The 13,596-nt window shown below is 39.0% G+C and overlaps 1 protein-coding gene across 1 annotated transcript in view; it reads right to left on the minus strand.

Annotated features, from left to right (window-relative positions):
• Positions 1-7,790: 7,790 nt before the first annotated feature.
• Positions 7,791-13,596, minus strand: part of HLF (hepatic leukemia factor) — a 33,703-nt gene continuing 27,897 nt past the window's right edge. Inside the window, exons 3-4 of the mRNA XM_010578671.1 lie at positions 11,869-12,089; positions 7,791-8,020 (exon numbers count right to left, since the gene is read on the minus strand). Of these exons, the coding sequence (XP_010576973.1) occupies positions 7,805-8,020; positions 11,869-12,089 (437 nt within the window). The 3' untranslated portion in view covers positions 7,791-7,804. The remainder of the gene's footprint in view (positions 8,021-11,868; positions 12,090-13,596) is intronic.

Raw genomic sequence — 13,596 nt, forward strand, 5'->3', positions numbered from 1 at the left:
GGGGGGGGGTTAGTGTTGATGCATGTGTATGACCCCAGGAAAAAAAATCTTAAAATTATTTTCCTATAAGTGTGCCTTCATATACCACCAACATCTATTTTATATCTAGAAATATAAAATGAATTTATTAAAAGTATGCTGCTAAATATGCTTTCTGAAAACATAATTATACATTTGTAGCTATTCATCCATATAGCTACACATGCATACACACACACATTCTCTGCGTGCGTGTATTATAACAAATATACTTTGTGCTAACAATGTATATTAAACACAGAACTTTACAGCAATAAAATATGTAATTATAGATATATAAATATAAACCTAGATTATGAAATTCTGCTAAATATGCTGTATGAAATATAACTGAATTTATATCTGTATATACAACTATATAGATACATAGGTACACAGAGTTACAGCTACATAGACACACAAGCACACACATATGAAAGCAAGAGTATACACGTGTGTAGTATGACAAATCTATTTTGTGCACAATATATAGCATATATCAGCAACCCAGACCTTTATAACAATAAAATCTATTTTTATATATTACAAAGCTATATTAGTGAGTATACAGTGATAACTATACTATATGAAATGTAATTATTACATTTGTATGTATATACAGATATACAGAGAGCGTGAGCGGTGCAGGCGCGCGCACACACACACACACACACACAGAGTGTTGGGGAAGGCAAGTATCTGCACACACATGTATGTGTATTATAGCACATACATTTTGTGTGTAATAGATATCTTAAAAACAGTCCTTTTTATCAATAAAATGTGTGCGTGTGTACAAAAAGATATAAAGATGCCATCTTAATTAAGTAAATGCTGTTAAATAAGCTATATGAAACTATAATTATTAAATTTATATCTATATCTAGCTATGTGGGTATACAGATATAGAGATATATGGGCATGTGCATTTACGGGTGGCAGAGAGAGCATCAGTATTAGGATGAATATACTTTGTCTCTCGTATAACATATATTAAGAACCAGACCTTTACATTAATGATTTATTTATAAATATAAAAATACAAAACTAGCTTTTAAAAATAAATTCTGCTCAATATACTATATGAAAATGTAATCTTAAAACTTTTATCTAATACAATTCTCTTTTATGTATGTGTAAAAATATATAAATTTTTAGACTATATTTCTCATGAAAGTACCCACACACATGCACAGGATGGGGGGGAGAGACAGCGAGAGTGTGTTTCTGTGTTATTAAAACATATATTTTTTGTGTATACATATGATATATTTAAACCCAGACCTTTATATATCAGTGATGACTATTTTTATATGCATCTTCCTATAAAAATAAAACAATTTCTGTAAATTCTACTACATATGCTATATGACAATATCATTACTAAATTTCTATATGGACAGATAGATACTATGAGTGAGTGAGGAGTACAGGCATATGTCTCTCTGTGTGCACGTGTGTGTATATTATAACTAATATACTTTGAGCACAGTATGTACTGTATATTAAAACCAGACCTTTATAGCAATAAAATATATAATTACAGATACATAAATATAAACCTAGCTTATTAAATTCTGCTAAATATGCTGTATGACAATAGAATTGAATTTATGTCTGTATATACAGCAGTATATACATAGAGATATAGCTATATAAACACACGCATGTATGAATGTGAGTGCGCACACATGTGACAAATCTTGTGGATAATACATAGCATTTATTACAAAAGACCTTTATAACAATAAAATATATTTTTATATATATTAAAAAGCTATATTAAACAGTAAATTCTAATAAATACACTATATGAAATATAATTATTAAATTTATATCTATATAGACATATATGCAGAGAGAGAAAACGATATGGGGGGGTGCGCGCACACGGAGTGTGGGGAGGAAGGCAAGTGTGTGTGTGTGTGCGTGTGCGCGTGCGCGTGCGTATTATAGCAAAACCTGTTTTGTGCCTAATAATATATAGGATATATAGTAAAACCAGACCTTTATAGCAATAAAATGTGTGTATGCATGTGTGTGAGAAAAGATATAAAGCCATATTAATCAAGTAAATGCTGCTAAATATGCAATCTGAAAGTATAATTAGTCAATTTATAGCTATATAGAGCTACACATGCACATGCAGATATACACACATGGGGGGGGGTGCGTGCATGCATGTGCATATTAAAACTAATATATTTTGTGTCTCCTATATATTAAAACCCCAGATCTTTACATTAAAAAAAAAAAAAATCTCCTTTATATATATTCTGCTAAATATGGTATATAAAAAATATTTTTAAACTATTTTCTATATACACTTTTTTTTAATATGTTTTACAAGTGTATAAAAATATATCCATTTATATATATATTCTCATATACATATAAAACTGAGTGTGTGCGCGCACACATGCATACACACACATGCGCAGCAGGGGGAGATTGAGCAAGTGCATGTATCTGTGTTATTAAAACATGTATTTTGTGCATAATACATACATTAAACCCCAGCCCTGTGTGTGTGTGTATCTGTATGTCATGCTCTGTGGCTAGCTATGTGACTAAAGGAGTGTGCACGTGTGTGTATTATAACAAATATACTTTCTGCATAATATATCATACCTATATTGAAAACAGTCTTTTATATAAATTGTATCTATTTTATATATATAAAACTATTTTATTAAATTCAGCTAAATATGCTGTATGAAAATATAATTTTAAATTTCTAGATAGAAAGTGTGTATATTAGAGTGTGTACATGCATGCACACATGCATACGTATTATCCTTTTTGCATAATATCTAACATATATATAGTAAACCCCAACCTTTACACCAATGAACTCTCTATATACATATAGATACATACAGATAGTTTAATGACTAACTTGTATAATTAGCAGTGAGTTACACTGGTTTTCTCGCTCACTCACCATATGTATTGCATATAAACTATGTATCTAAAGGCATGTATCTGCTAAGTCTTCTATACAAAATATTAAGTCTAATGGTGATTAAAAGCAATGAGTTATTTTGTAAAGTAGAATAAAAATACTTCTTAATATACACCATTTTTATGGATGTATTAGTGTCGGTGCGCTGTATATTAATAAATGATCACATCTCAATAAACAAAGTGTATCTAAAACATATATAAATATATATGTAACTGATGTAATACAGCGTACACTGTACTAGTTATCGATTGTGATATAGAAGTAAAATGCTTTATTCAACTATAAAATAGTTCTAAATATCCTGGAGTTAGATCTAGATTCTCTAGTCTAAATCCACGCCAGGGGTGGTTACCCCCAGCAGTTCACCCCCGCAGCCGGGCTGCCCACGTCGCTCTGGGGCCTGGCAGGAGCTGGGGCGGGGGGGGGAACGTTTCCACTCCCAGTTACCCAAGGGCCATTCCCCCCAGTGGGACAGAGCCCACGCTGGAGGCTATGGGCACCCACACACCAGCGTATGGGGGGAGAAAAATTAAAATATACCCCCACCCAAGGGATCCCAAGCCCTGATACACCAAAGCAAGCACACAAGTGAGAGAAGAAAAATTTAAAAGTTTATTAAACATTAAGAGTAACAGACAAAAAAAAAAAAAAAGAAAGATTTGGGCTGAACAGCATACAGGATGCAATCCATTTCATCTCATACAGTTAATTTGATCTTATTTGTTAAACTTGTATTTAAACAGATGCTGTCTTGTGGTGTTGCCAGAAATACGATGGTTGATCACTTGTAAGTTTTAATACACTTTTTTTTTTCTTCACATAAAAAAAAGTCAACAAAATAAAAATAAACTGCACATCTCTATTGTAAATTACATGCAAAAATAGTTTTAAAGCAATAATTGGGGTTATTACAAACCCACAGAGGCAAGATATTCAAATGTTAGGGGTCCTTCGGCACTCCTGACTTCATCCCACTTACGCTTGCAGCTACAGGGTGCGTTTGTGCTGGTCCCTGTAGGCACAGCGGAGGAAGTCAAGCACGAAGCCTCGCTCAGGCGCCTTCCTTTCATTTTGAATTTCTTGCTTTTGTGGATTCAAGTCAGAACTTTATTTCCATGGTGCTAGGTTTAGTGACTTTAGCACCATTCAAAAAGGAACACACACACACACCACACCCCCCCCACTCCGCCTCCTCTGCCATGGGCTTTCCCACAGAGAGCCCCAAGGTGCTCGTATTCACAAATACGTCTCAAATTGGATTTCTTTTTAGAGGGCATTCTTTTTTAAAAAGAAAGAATTCATTTCTAAGTTTCAGCAAAAACAAAACAAAAAAAAGACAACAAGCATTTTACCAATGCCTACGGTTTAATAGAGGTCAGTGAATTATTTAGACACGCTATTAATTATTCTGCAAATATATATATTTCTATTTTTATAAAATTACAATTTCATATACCTACAAGCTCCTTCATGAGCAACAAAGCCATCAGAGGTGTGATGAGCCCAGCTAACCTGTCCTTGAGAACTGAAAATGAGCTAAACTTTCATTTCTTTGTTGCCGTTATTTGGGGGAAACAGCCTGGTTAGAGAACCTGGGTTTTTTCCAAGTTTTAGCCCACATATTTTGCCTTTTTTTTCTTCCCTCTTTTTTTTAAGAGTGAGCTTTTCAGAGGAGCCAGGGTACCTAACTCCCACCTTAAGAGGTGAGCACCCAAGTCCCGCAGGCTCCTCTGGAAGTCCTCACCCCCCAAAAAAAGAGAAGCCGCCAGCCTGCGCTGGGCCGGTTCCCCCGGCTGCCCCGGAGCAGCCCTCCCCGCTCACTCCAGCACATTTCCAGTCCCCCGAGCCGCGCACTTGCCCGACCGCCCTCCTGCACAGCGGGATGGGGCGAGGAGGCATCTGAGCGGCTTTGGGGCTGCTGGGCTGGTGGACGAGGTAGCTGCTGGAAACCCCTGTGCTCCTCTGTGGCCGTGACTTACTTAGTAACTCTGTGATATCCAGCCTACAAAAACTACCATCTCCCACCCCTTCCCTGCCCAAAAGAAACAAAAGAATTATCTGTAATTTTTGTCCAAGCTGCCTTTTACATTTTAAAGAAAGTTTTGTGGTCACAATGCAACCCGCTGATGGCTCTAGCTAGGTACGTACCAGCTGATCTCACACACACCGTTCCTGCTGTCCAAGCGTGCCCCCAAGAATAACCACGGTGAGGGCGATTATAAGCTGTTGCAATTTGCTATGTTGCTGCTAAAAGTGTATCCACAGCAGCGGCCGGCTGAGCCCTGCCACGGTCACGCTTCTTCAAAAGGAAAAAAATAAAGTTGATTTCATAGTGGCTATAGCAGATACACCGACTTGTGCCAAACACTGTCAGTCTCATTTCTCTACCCATGCATCCAGTGGCTTATACTGACCTTTAGAAAATAACTTACTATGCTTTAAACTTCGCTGCAGCACATGGAAATTCAATTTGCTGAATAAATGGTCCACAGGCAAGTACTGCACGTTAAGGGACGCTGAGAAGTCAGGTATGTTTGAGGAAAAATACCGGAAAAATGCCATTGATGCGAGGGTATTTTTAATGCTGAACAAAATGTTGAGTCCTTTGTAACTATCTCCTGAAGCATGAATAAGGATTTAATGGAATGAACAACCTTTTTATTTGAAAATAACGTCAAAACACTTAGAAAACTGTGAGCAAGACATGTAGCACCGTATTTTCCTCACGTTAATAACCGTATGCAGTACGTACAACTGTATACATGAACAGAGCTATTTATAAAAAAATTTCAGCTGGAAACAGATTCTAGCAGCAGCAGCAGATTAGAAGTGACGATGAGTTTTTCTGTGTTATATATTATTTTTCTGCCTTTACAAAATACTGTATTGTCCAATCAATAGTTGACTAAAATCCATGTTGTGCTTTGTCCCTGTTAAACAGTTTCTTTTTGTGTTTCTGATGGAAAATAATAAAGTCTCTCTTTTTCAGTAACATGGAACATCCTGCAAAGCCATATTACTTCCATAAAAATTTAGTTTAAAGCCCAGAACATGCCGGTGTGCCAGTGGTAGGCTTAAAATATTAAAGATTAAAAAAAAAAAAAAAAAAAATCCAAAAAACCAACAGCCAACAAACCCCCACGCATTTCCTTTCTGTACAATACTGGAGAATATATACCTTTGCTATATATTTTAAACATGGAATAGCTTTTTCTTTTTGCTATATATATGTCTTTCAAAATACATTGTCAGTATTTGTACTTGAAAAATACTGTACAAAACAAACATATTATAATTATTCTGTATAAACTTTATACATTTTATAATATCTATCCTTTTGGTCTATAGTAAACACTTAGATTGATTGGATTAACCACAGTATATGACAACACCATCCCCTTCTGAAATACACCAGTGTCTCTTACATTCATTTTTCAGAAGTCCACTTTATATTAGAACATACGTGTTCAAAAGCAAATAGAGAGTTTAAAACAAGAAAGTTCAGAACCATCAGTTCATGTCACACTCAAAGCAACAATCACTAGGAAAAATGGGCTTTGCAAACCAGTGACTTCTAACTGAATAAAAGTGATTTTTAAAACAGCAAGATATAATCCACAGAAAATATATTACAAAACATGGGAAAAAACAACTGAATTTAGGTATTTAATTTTTAATCACAAAATGGAACTTGAAGAAATGCATAACTAACTGAAAACAGAAAAACCCCTCTGATTTCGACATCGGATCTGATTTGATACTATTAATTTTGTTCTTGTTTCAACTAATTATCCTGCTTCTTATACATGCGCTCCCTATAGCAGGGATACAATTAGCATGCTCACGTTAATGTGTCTTTTACTTTTTAACGTTTTGTTAAAGACATTAAAACTCCTGTTGGGTAGGGAAACCATCCTACGTCCACTAGGAACATCCGGGCAGCATGCGCGCTAGCGTACAATAGGATTATTGCTTCAGGTACAGACAGTGCAAAATACACACTCTGTGGTCTATCGATAGTACTCCTACCTACCTGGGGTCTGTGGAAATAAAAGGAACCTTAATAGCTATAGAGAAGCCATTATGGGATCTATCATGAGTATAGCTAACTCAGTCTAACAGCACTTTAAATCTGAAGACAATTATCACCAAAACTTAAAATACAACAAAAGCAATCTATAAATTAATATTTCTGCAGTGTAGTACTAAATTATTATTTGTGCACTTTATTAGCATGTTAACTTTTCTGATTAGACATACTTAAACAATAGCTTGTTACTCTCGAAAAAACTGAGATCTACTTTTTTTCTTTTTTCTTTTTTTTTTTCCTTTTTTTATAATTTATACTGGGATCTTTCCAAGTAAATCAGGAGGATGGAACTGGTTACAATAACATAAAACCCCTACTCTGAAGCAGCATTGAAAAAAATATAATAAAAAGCTTACTATGGCGGTTCTCAACAGTCCAGGTAAAAATGTGGCACCCTTTGAAGAGGGCTTCATAAAAATGGGAAGTGCTAAGATGCGTGCGCACGCACACACACACGCACGCACATGCACACACACAAGCGCACACACACATATACAGACGTGTGAACACACATGTGCACACATACGCAGGTACACGCATACGCAAACGAAAAAAAATACGTAAGTCAGTTTTGTTTCTGCTTCTGGTAAAGTGCTGAAGACAGAAAGGTTGGTTTGGGTGTGGTGCTATCAAACAGGAAACACATTGTCCATCTATTCAAATGCCAACCCCCAAAAAAAAAAAAAAAAAAAAGAAAAAAGAAAAAAACCCCACTCCCCCCCTTGAATTTACAGGGGGCCGTGTCGAGCTTCGTACTTTGCAAGGACGTTCTTGCATTTGCCCAGCTCTTTCCGTAAGTCGGCCACCTCTTGGCGGAGAGCCGAGTTCTCCTTCTCCAGAAAAGAGGCGCGGATGGCGATCTGGTTCTCCTTCAGCCGGCGGGCATCCCTCGATCGCTTAGCAGCCATGTTGTTCTTTCTACGCCTTGCCCAGTATTTGTCATCCTGCTCATTAAACACAGAAAGAAACAAACAAGATATTAGATTTCAGTAAACTGAGCAGCCACCAGGATGTGCTCTTAGCCACAGCCTCCGGACTGGGGATGACAACTCCACACATTTTGCTTGCTTGGCCCAGCGAGCCCTGACAGTGCCAGGCACTGCTGGGACACAAGTTACAGATTTACATGGCATAATCCATCCAAGGAGCACAGATGCCTGCGCATGTTTCTGTCAAAATGTTTATGCTAACCCCCTCATCCTCTTGACTGTGAATTCCTCCAAGGAAAAATGAAACAATATTCCAGTGGTACAATTCATCTCACAACTACGCTGACCTAGTTAGCACATCCACCTTCGCATGTGATGACTCACTCTCTACCGGTTGCTGGAGCAGTAATAATTATCTCTTGTATGTCCCTGCTCATCTTTGCCAGCCAACACCTGGTTCACTCTGTTGGTATCATCCATTTCATAGAATCATAGAATGGTTTGGGTTGGAAGGCACCTCAAAGATCATCTAGTTCCAACCCCCCTGCCATGGGCAGGGACACCTTCCACCAGACCAGGTTGCCCAAAGCCCCATCCAGCCTGGCCTTGAACACTTCCAGGGATTTTGTCTCCTTCTTCTGTTCAAAGCTCTTTTTCTACAAAGCCCCAAAGCACTCCTGTTTGCACCCTAGAACAGCAAGTCACTGGAAGAGGATTCCTTGGCGCAATGATGATGGCTGCTTTGGTACCGCAAAGAGATTAGTAAATGCCCTGGTTTCAGCTGGGATAAAGTTAATTTTCTTCATAGTAGCTAGTATGAGGCTATGTTTTGGATTTGTGCTGGAAACTGTGTTGGTAATTCAGGGATGTTTTAGTTATTGCTGAGCAGTGCTTACCCAGAGCCAAGGCCTTTTCTGCCTCTGACTCCATCCCACCAGCGAGCAGGCTGGGGGGGCACAAGGAGTTGGGAGGGGACACAGCCGGGACAGCTGACCCCAACTGACCCGAGGGATATTCCAGACCACACAACATCATGTTCAGCATATAAAGCTGGGGGAAGAAGAAGGAAGGAAGGGAGGGATGTTCAGAGTGATGGCATTTGTCTTCCGAAGTCACCATTACACGTGACGGAGCCCTGCTGTCCTGGAGATGGCTGAACACCTGCCTGCCCATGGGAAGTGCTGAATGAATTCCTTGCTTTGCTTTGCTTGCATGCACGGCTCTTGCTTTACTTATTAAACTGTCTTTATCTCAACCCACGAGTTTTCTCACTTTTACTCTTCAGAATCTCTCCTCCATCCCACTGCGGGGGGAGCGAGCGAGCGGCTGTGGGGGGCTTAGCTGCCGGCTGGGGTTAAACCAAGACAGTACAATAGGCTCTGACCATGGAAAAAGAAAGCATTTGCCAGAAATAGGTCCACTAACCTCTGAAGTTTCATAAGCTAACACATTCCCAAAATGTTATCCCTAAAGACTTGCCTTTAGGAGATCACCTTACTGCATTGGTGCATCAAAGGCTTTAAGTAAATAATTTAATTTTACCTGATTTTTCTACTCTTCCAATGAAGTGGCCTTCAGTGGAATGGCAGCTTCAATGTGGCCTTGAAACTGAATTAAGTTCTAGAAATTTGGAACAACTCAGTAAGTACAAAGTAGGCAGGATCTCTCACGAAAAGTGAAATTCAGCCTCCTGCAGAATAAGAGTGATGCAGCCATTCAACCCTCAAATTGCCTGGTCAAGTCATATAGCTCAAACTTTCCCTCCCAGAGTATTCCTCCATTTTTGTATGCTTACATTTCCTTGTGTGGCTCTCGTGTTTCACCAGGCATGGGAGCACACCGCCATGTCCACTACAAGGCACAGGAGCCATCTGTTCCTACGGTGCACTGAGTAAATACCTCACCACTCCTCTGTCGTTCAGCACGAAGCATGCCAGGCCTAAAGCCACTGCTCTGCATCATCTCCTGTTGCTTCCATAAGGCAAAGCAAGAGCGAAACGACTGCTAGAAGTACTCTAGAACTGCTTTATATTAGTTTAGCTTAACAAGGTGTGCAGCAATGTTGATTTGGAGCCAGCGTATATCTAAATTGCTCTTCACCTGTACTTAGATGGGACCCACAAAAATCCTCTTAAAAACAAGCATGCAGCAAAAAGCTATGACCCAAATCTTGTTTATAATTTCCCATCTCATTCCACTGTATAAAAATCAGCTTTAAGCAATTTATTAGTGTGCCACCTAGGCTTCATCCCTCTTTATTTTAACAAATTGCTATGGCAAATCCCTTAATCCAGGCCTGAAAGAGGTAAGGCTGGCATTTCAAAATCACATGCAACCCAGAGACGATTGACTGGTCTAATCTGCTTACCCTCCCCCAGAACTCAAGAGCCGTTCCACATGCCAGGGCAGAAGCAGCACTTGGGTCAAGCACTCTGAAATGAGTCAAGGGCAACTGATGTGATTATCTCAGGGAAATGAGAGACCCTGAATTTCTAGGCTGAAAACTTAAGTGCCCCACTGCCGCATGCAAGACACTGATATCTTCCACCTCTGGCATGGAGTAGTCCAACAGCATCTTTGGCAAAATTTTGCTTTGACGAATAAGGATACGTAAGAGATATCACAAAATGACGAATGACACCAAGGAGCAAACTCCAGCCTCCTTACACCCACATAGCCATTTCTGTATCAAACACCTCTCTTTAGGCAGACCTCTCGGCACACTGCAATGCCAACAGAGCATCATTTGTAGTAAAAGTTGCCCAAGTAAGTAATGGCATGGAACAGATAAACCCTTCTAAACGAAAGCTGAGGATACTACAGACAAAGTGACAGCAACATACCACGTGAACACTACTGGAATTGTGATTTCTATGCTTTTAACCTGCACAACAGTATCCCTAGGGATAAAAATAGCGAATTGCATCAGCTTCTTTTCCTAATGCTATCAATCTGGTGTAAACACATGGCAACCCAGTCTCTTCACACACGCAGCCAGGGATTCCCACCAACTCCAACAGCCTTTCAGTTTGTGTCTTGGGGGGCAGTAGCAACAGTAGAACAAAATTCTGCACTGACTAACTCTGATAAAAAAGATCTTCTTGGAAATCACATACTGGGAATAGAATCTTGCAAATAATGACAATTTTCACAGTCGTTTGATAAGCTGAATCAGTTGATGAATTTGCTCTGCTCTCTTCATGCTCTTTGCTCTTCACATGTCAGAAGCGGTGAGAGGCATAGACAAGGGTGCTTTCTTTTTAAATATTGTATTATTACTATATTTTAAATATTGTATTAAAATACACTTCTCAGCAGAATACTTTTGTTCTGTTTTCCTACAACTAGTTTAGATTCTTTCACCTAGATTAGTAGTGTTTACTATAGTGTTCCCATCCATTATGAAACACAGAGCTAAAGCAACTTCCAAACACGATACAATGTACTTCATTCTGTCATTATCAGGGACCTCCACGGACTCTGCCAGAGATGGGTTCTTCCTTGAAGAATTCACAATCTATGCTGATGAGACAGACAGAGGACGGAGGAAAAGGAAACATGATCAGACTGTTTCATAAGTGGGAAATATGGGACAAAGTAAGCCTGTCTAAGGTCACGCAGGAAGTTTCTGGCATACAAAGGAAATGAATATTGATCTCATGAATTTGAACTGTTGTGTAACTAATAAGGGACATCCTCCCCTCAGTCTTATTCAGAACCTTTAACAGTTTTATTCTACAATGTTGTATTTAGTCTGGCAGATTTAGCTTACATGAGAAAACAGATTCATGCTCCAAACCTGTATCTCAGAAAGTAACTGTCACAGAGTCTGTACAAACAACTCGTCACCAGTTCCAATTTACCTTCAGGTCATCTGGAATGAAGACTTTGCGAGCTTTCTTAATCATCGGCTGTGGTTTCAGCTCTTCTTCAGAGAATTTGCGCTTACGAGGGTCAAACATCTCCTGGCCAGGAATACTGGAAAGAGCAAGATCTGCAGGGTCAGGTTCATAGCCAACAGGAACTTGTATAGTCTCGGGATCGATAGGACTTGGTGTGTTTCGGTTTGCTGGCAAGATCTGACCTACAGAAAAATAAAGGATAAATTCAGCTATGTTAGAAGAAAATACGTACATAGTATCACTGAACATGGACTTTAGAAGATCTCTAAATACAAGCAATAATTCTTTACGCTTTCACTGTAAATTTGATATCTACTCTTGCTAAATATTAGCTCGCCCATTTTGTAGGGTGCATATTCAGACATGCTCATGCTGTTATTTTCAGAACTGATTCCTAATTCTGGTTGCTAATCTTGGATGCCCACGTAAGATAACTGAATGCAACACTGAGTTGCACTAGACTGCAGGCAGAAGACGTATTGCTCCAACCCGTGCCACTTCATTAAGATCACGTCCTCAGGAACAAATCATAAGTACTGTCATTTAGCTCCGATTTATCCACCACTCTGTAACCCTTCTCAGTTTTCTCATACACACATTACTTCATATATACCTTTGAGGGTACATTTAGTTTTTACAATCAAACAACATACAGTACAATATCTCATGAAAATGTACATTCAAGCTGTGCTGAAGCACTCCACTAAGGAGACCGCTATTTTCTGTGAAATCCTACCGGTGATATTCTAAAAGAAAGTGAAGGAAACTAGCAACACGGAAGGCTACAATGACTACTGAAAGATGCTCTGCAAAAATGAAAGAACACTGATTTATACCACGTTGCGCTTTTATGGCATATAAAAATCTAACAAAAAGGAGCCTATCCCCAGAAAAGAATGCTACACCCCCCCCATTTTTCTTTTTTAATCTTAGATATAGCCTTCAAGATCCTACAGCACCAATTCAGGCACCATTCCCACTAAAAATCCAATTTAATATCTCAACCAAAGGTTCCAAAAATAGGCTCCTAAAGTCAGCTGCCTAAACATGGACTATCCCCCGGGGTAGAATTTTCAGAAGTTTTCACATGCCTCAGAAGTACAAGCCTCACAGACTTCAGAGGGAGGACTTCTGATTGAAGCAGATATTCTTTTATAATTTCGGCTATTAGCTAATTCACTTTGACTTTAGAGATATGACAGTTTTCATAACTACACAAACATCCTGCAACTGCATAATATTTCCTTATTTGTGCCCACATCTGCAATATTTAGGGTGTAAAACGGTAAACATTGAATGTCATTTCTAAATCCAAACCAAGGCCAGCGTTAACAATGAAGTTTTTATTTTAATCTAGAAGATCGCGGCAACAATATTGAAACTGCGCAGAAAATGCACCGGGGAATTGCGTTGCGCAAACCAGGGCTTGCTAGCAGGGAGCTTGTCTTTTGGAACTCCTATTTTAAACCAGCGCTGATAAAATCAGCTTCCGGGAAAAGCTAGTGAGGGCCTGGGAGAAAAGAAAAGGAGGATCAAAGTTATTAAAATAAGTATACGTCTTTTGGAGAGCGAGCGAGAGGAAAGGATCCGGCTACCCGCATTGTACCGACAGCAGAGCGCTTCCTCCGCTGCCTCCGGACCCGCCGCGCCACTGCCAAGCCCTCGGCGCTGAAAACTCGACGTTTCCTG

This window comes from Haliaeetus leucocephalus, unplaced genomic scaffold, assembly GCF_000737465.1.
Source record: "Haliaeetus leucocephalus isolate CR32 unplaced genomic scaffold, Haliaeetus_leucocephalus-4.0 Scaffold646, whole genome shotgun sequence".
NCBI lineage: Eukaryota > Metazoa > Chordata > Aves > Accipitriformes > Accipitridae > Haliaeetus > Haliaeetus leucocephalus.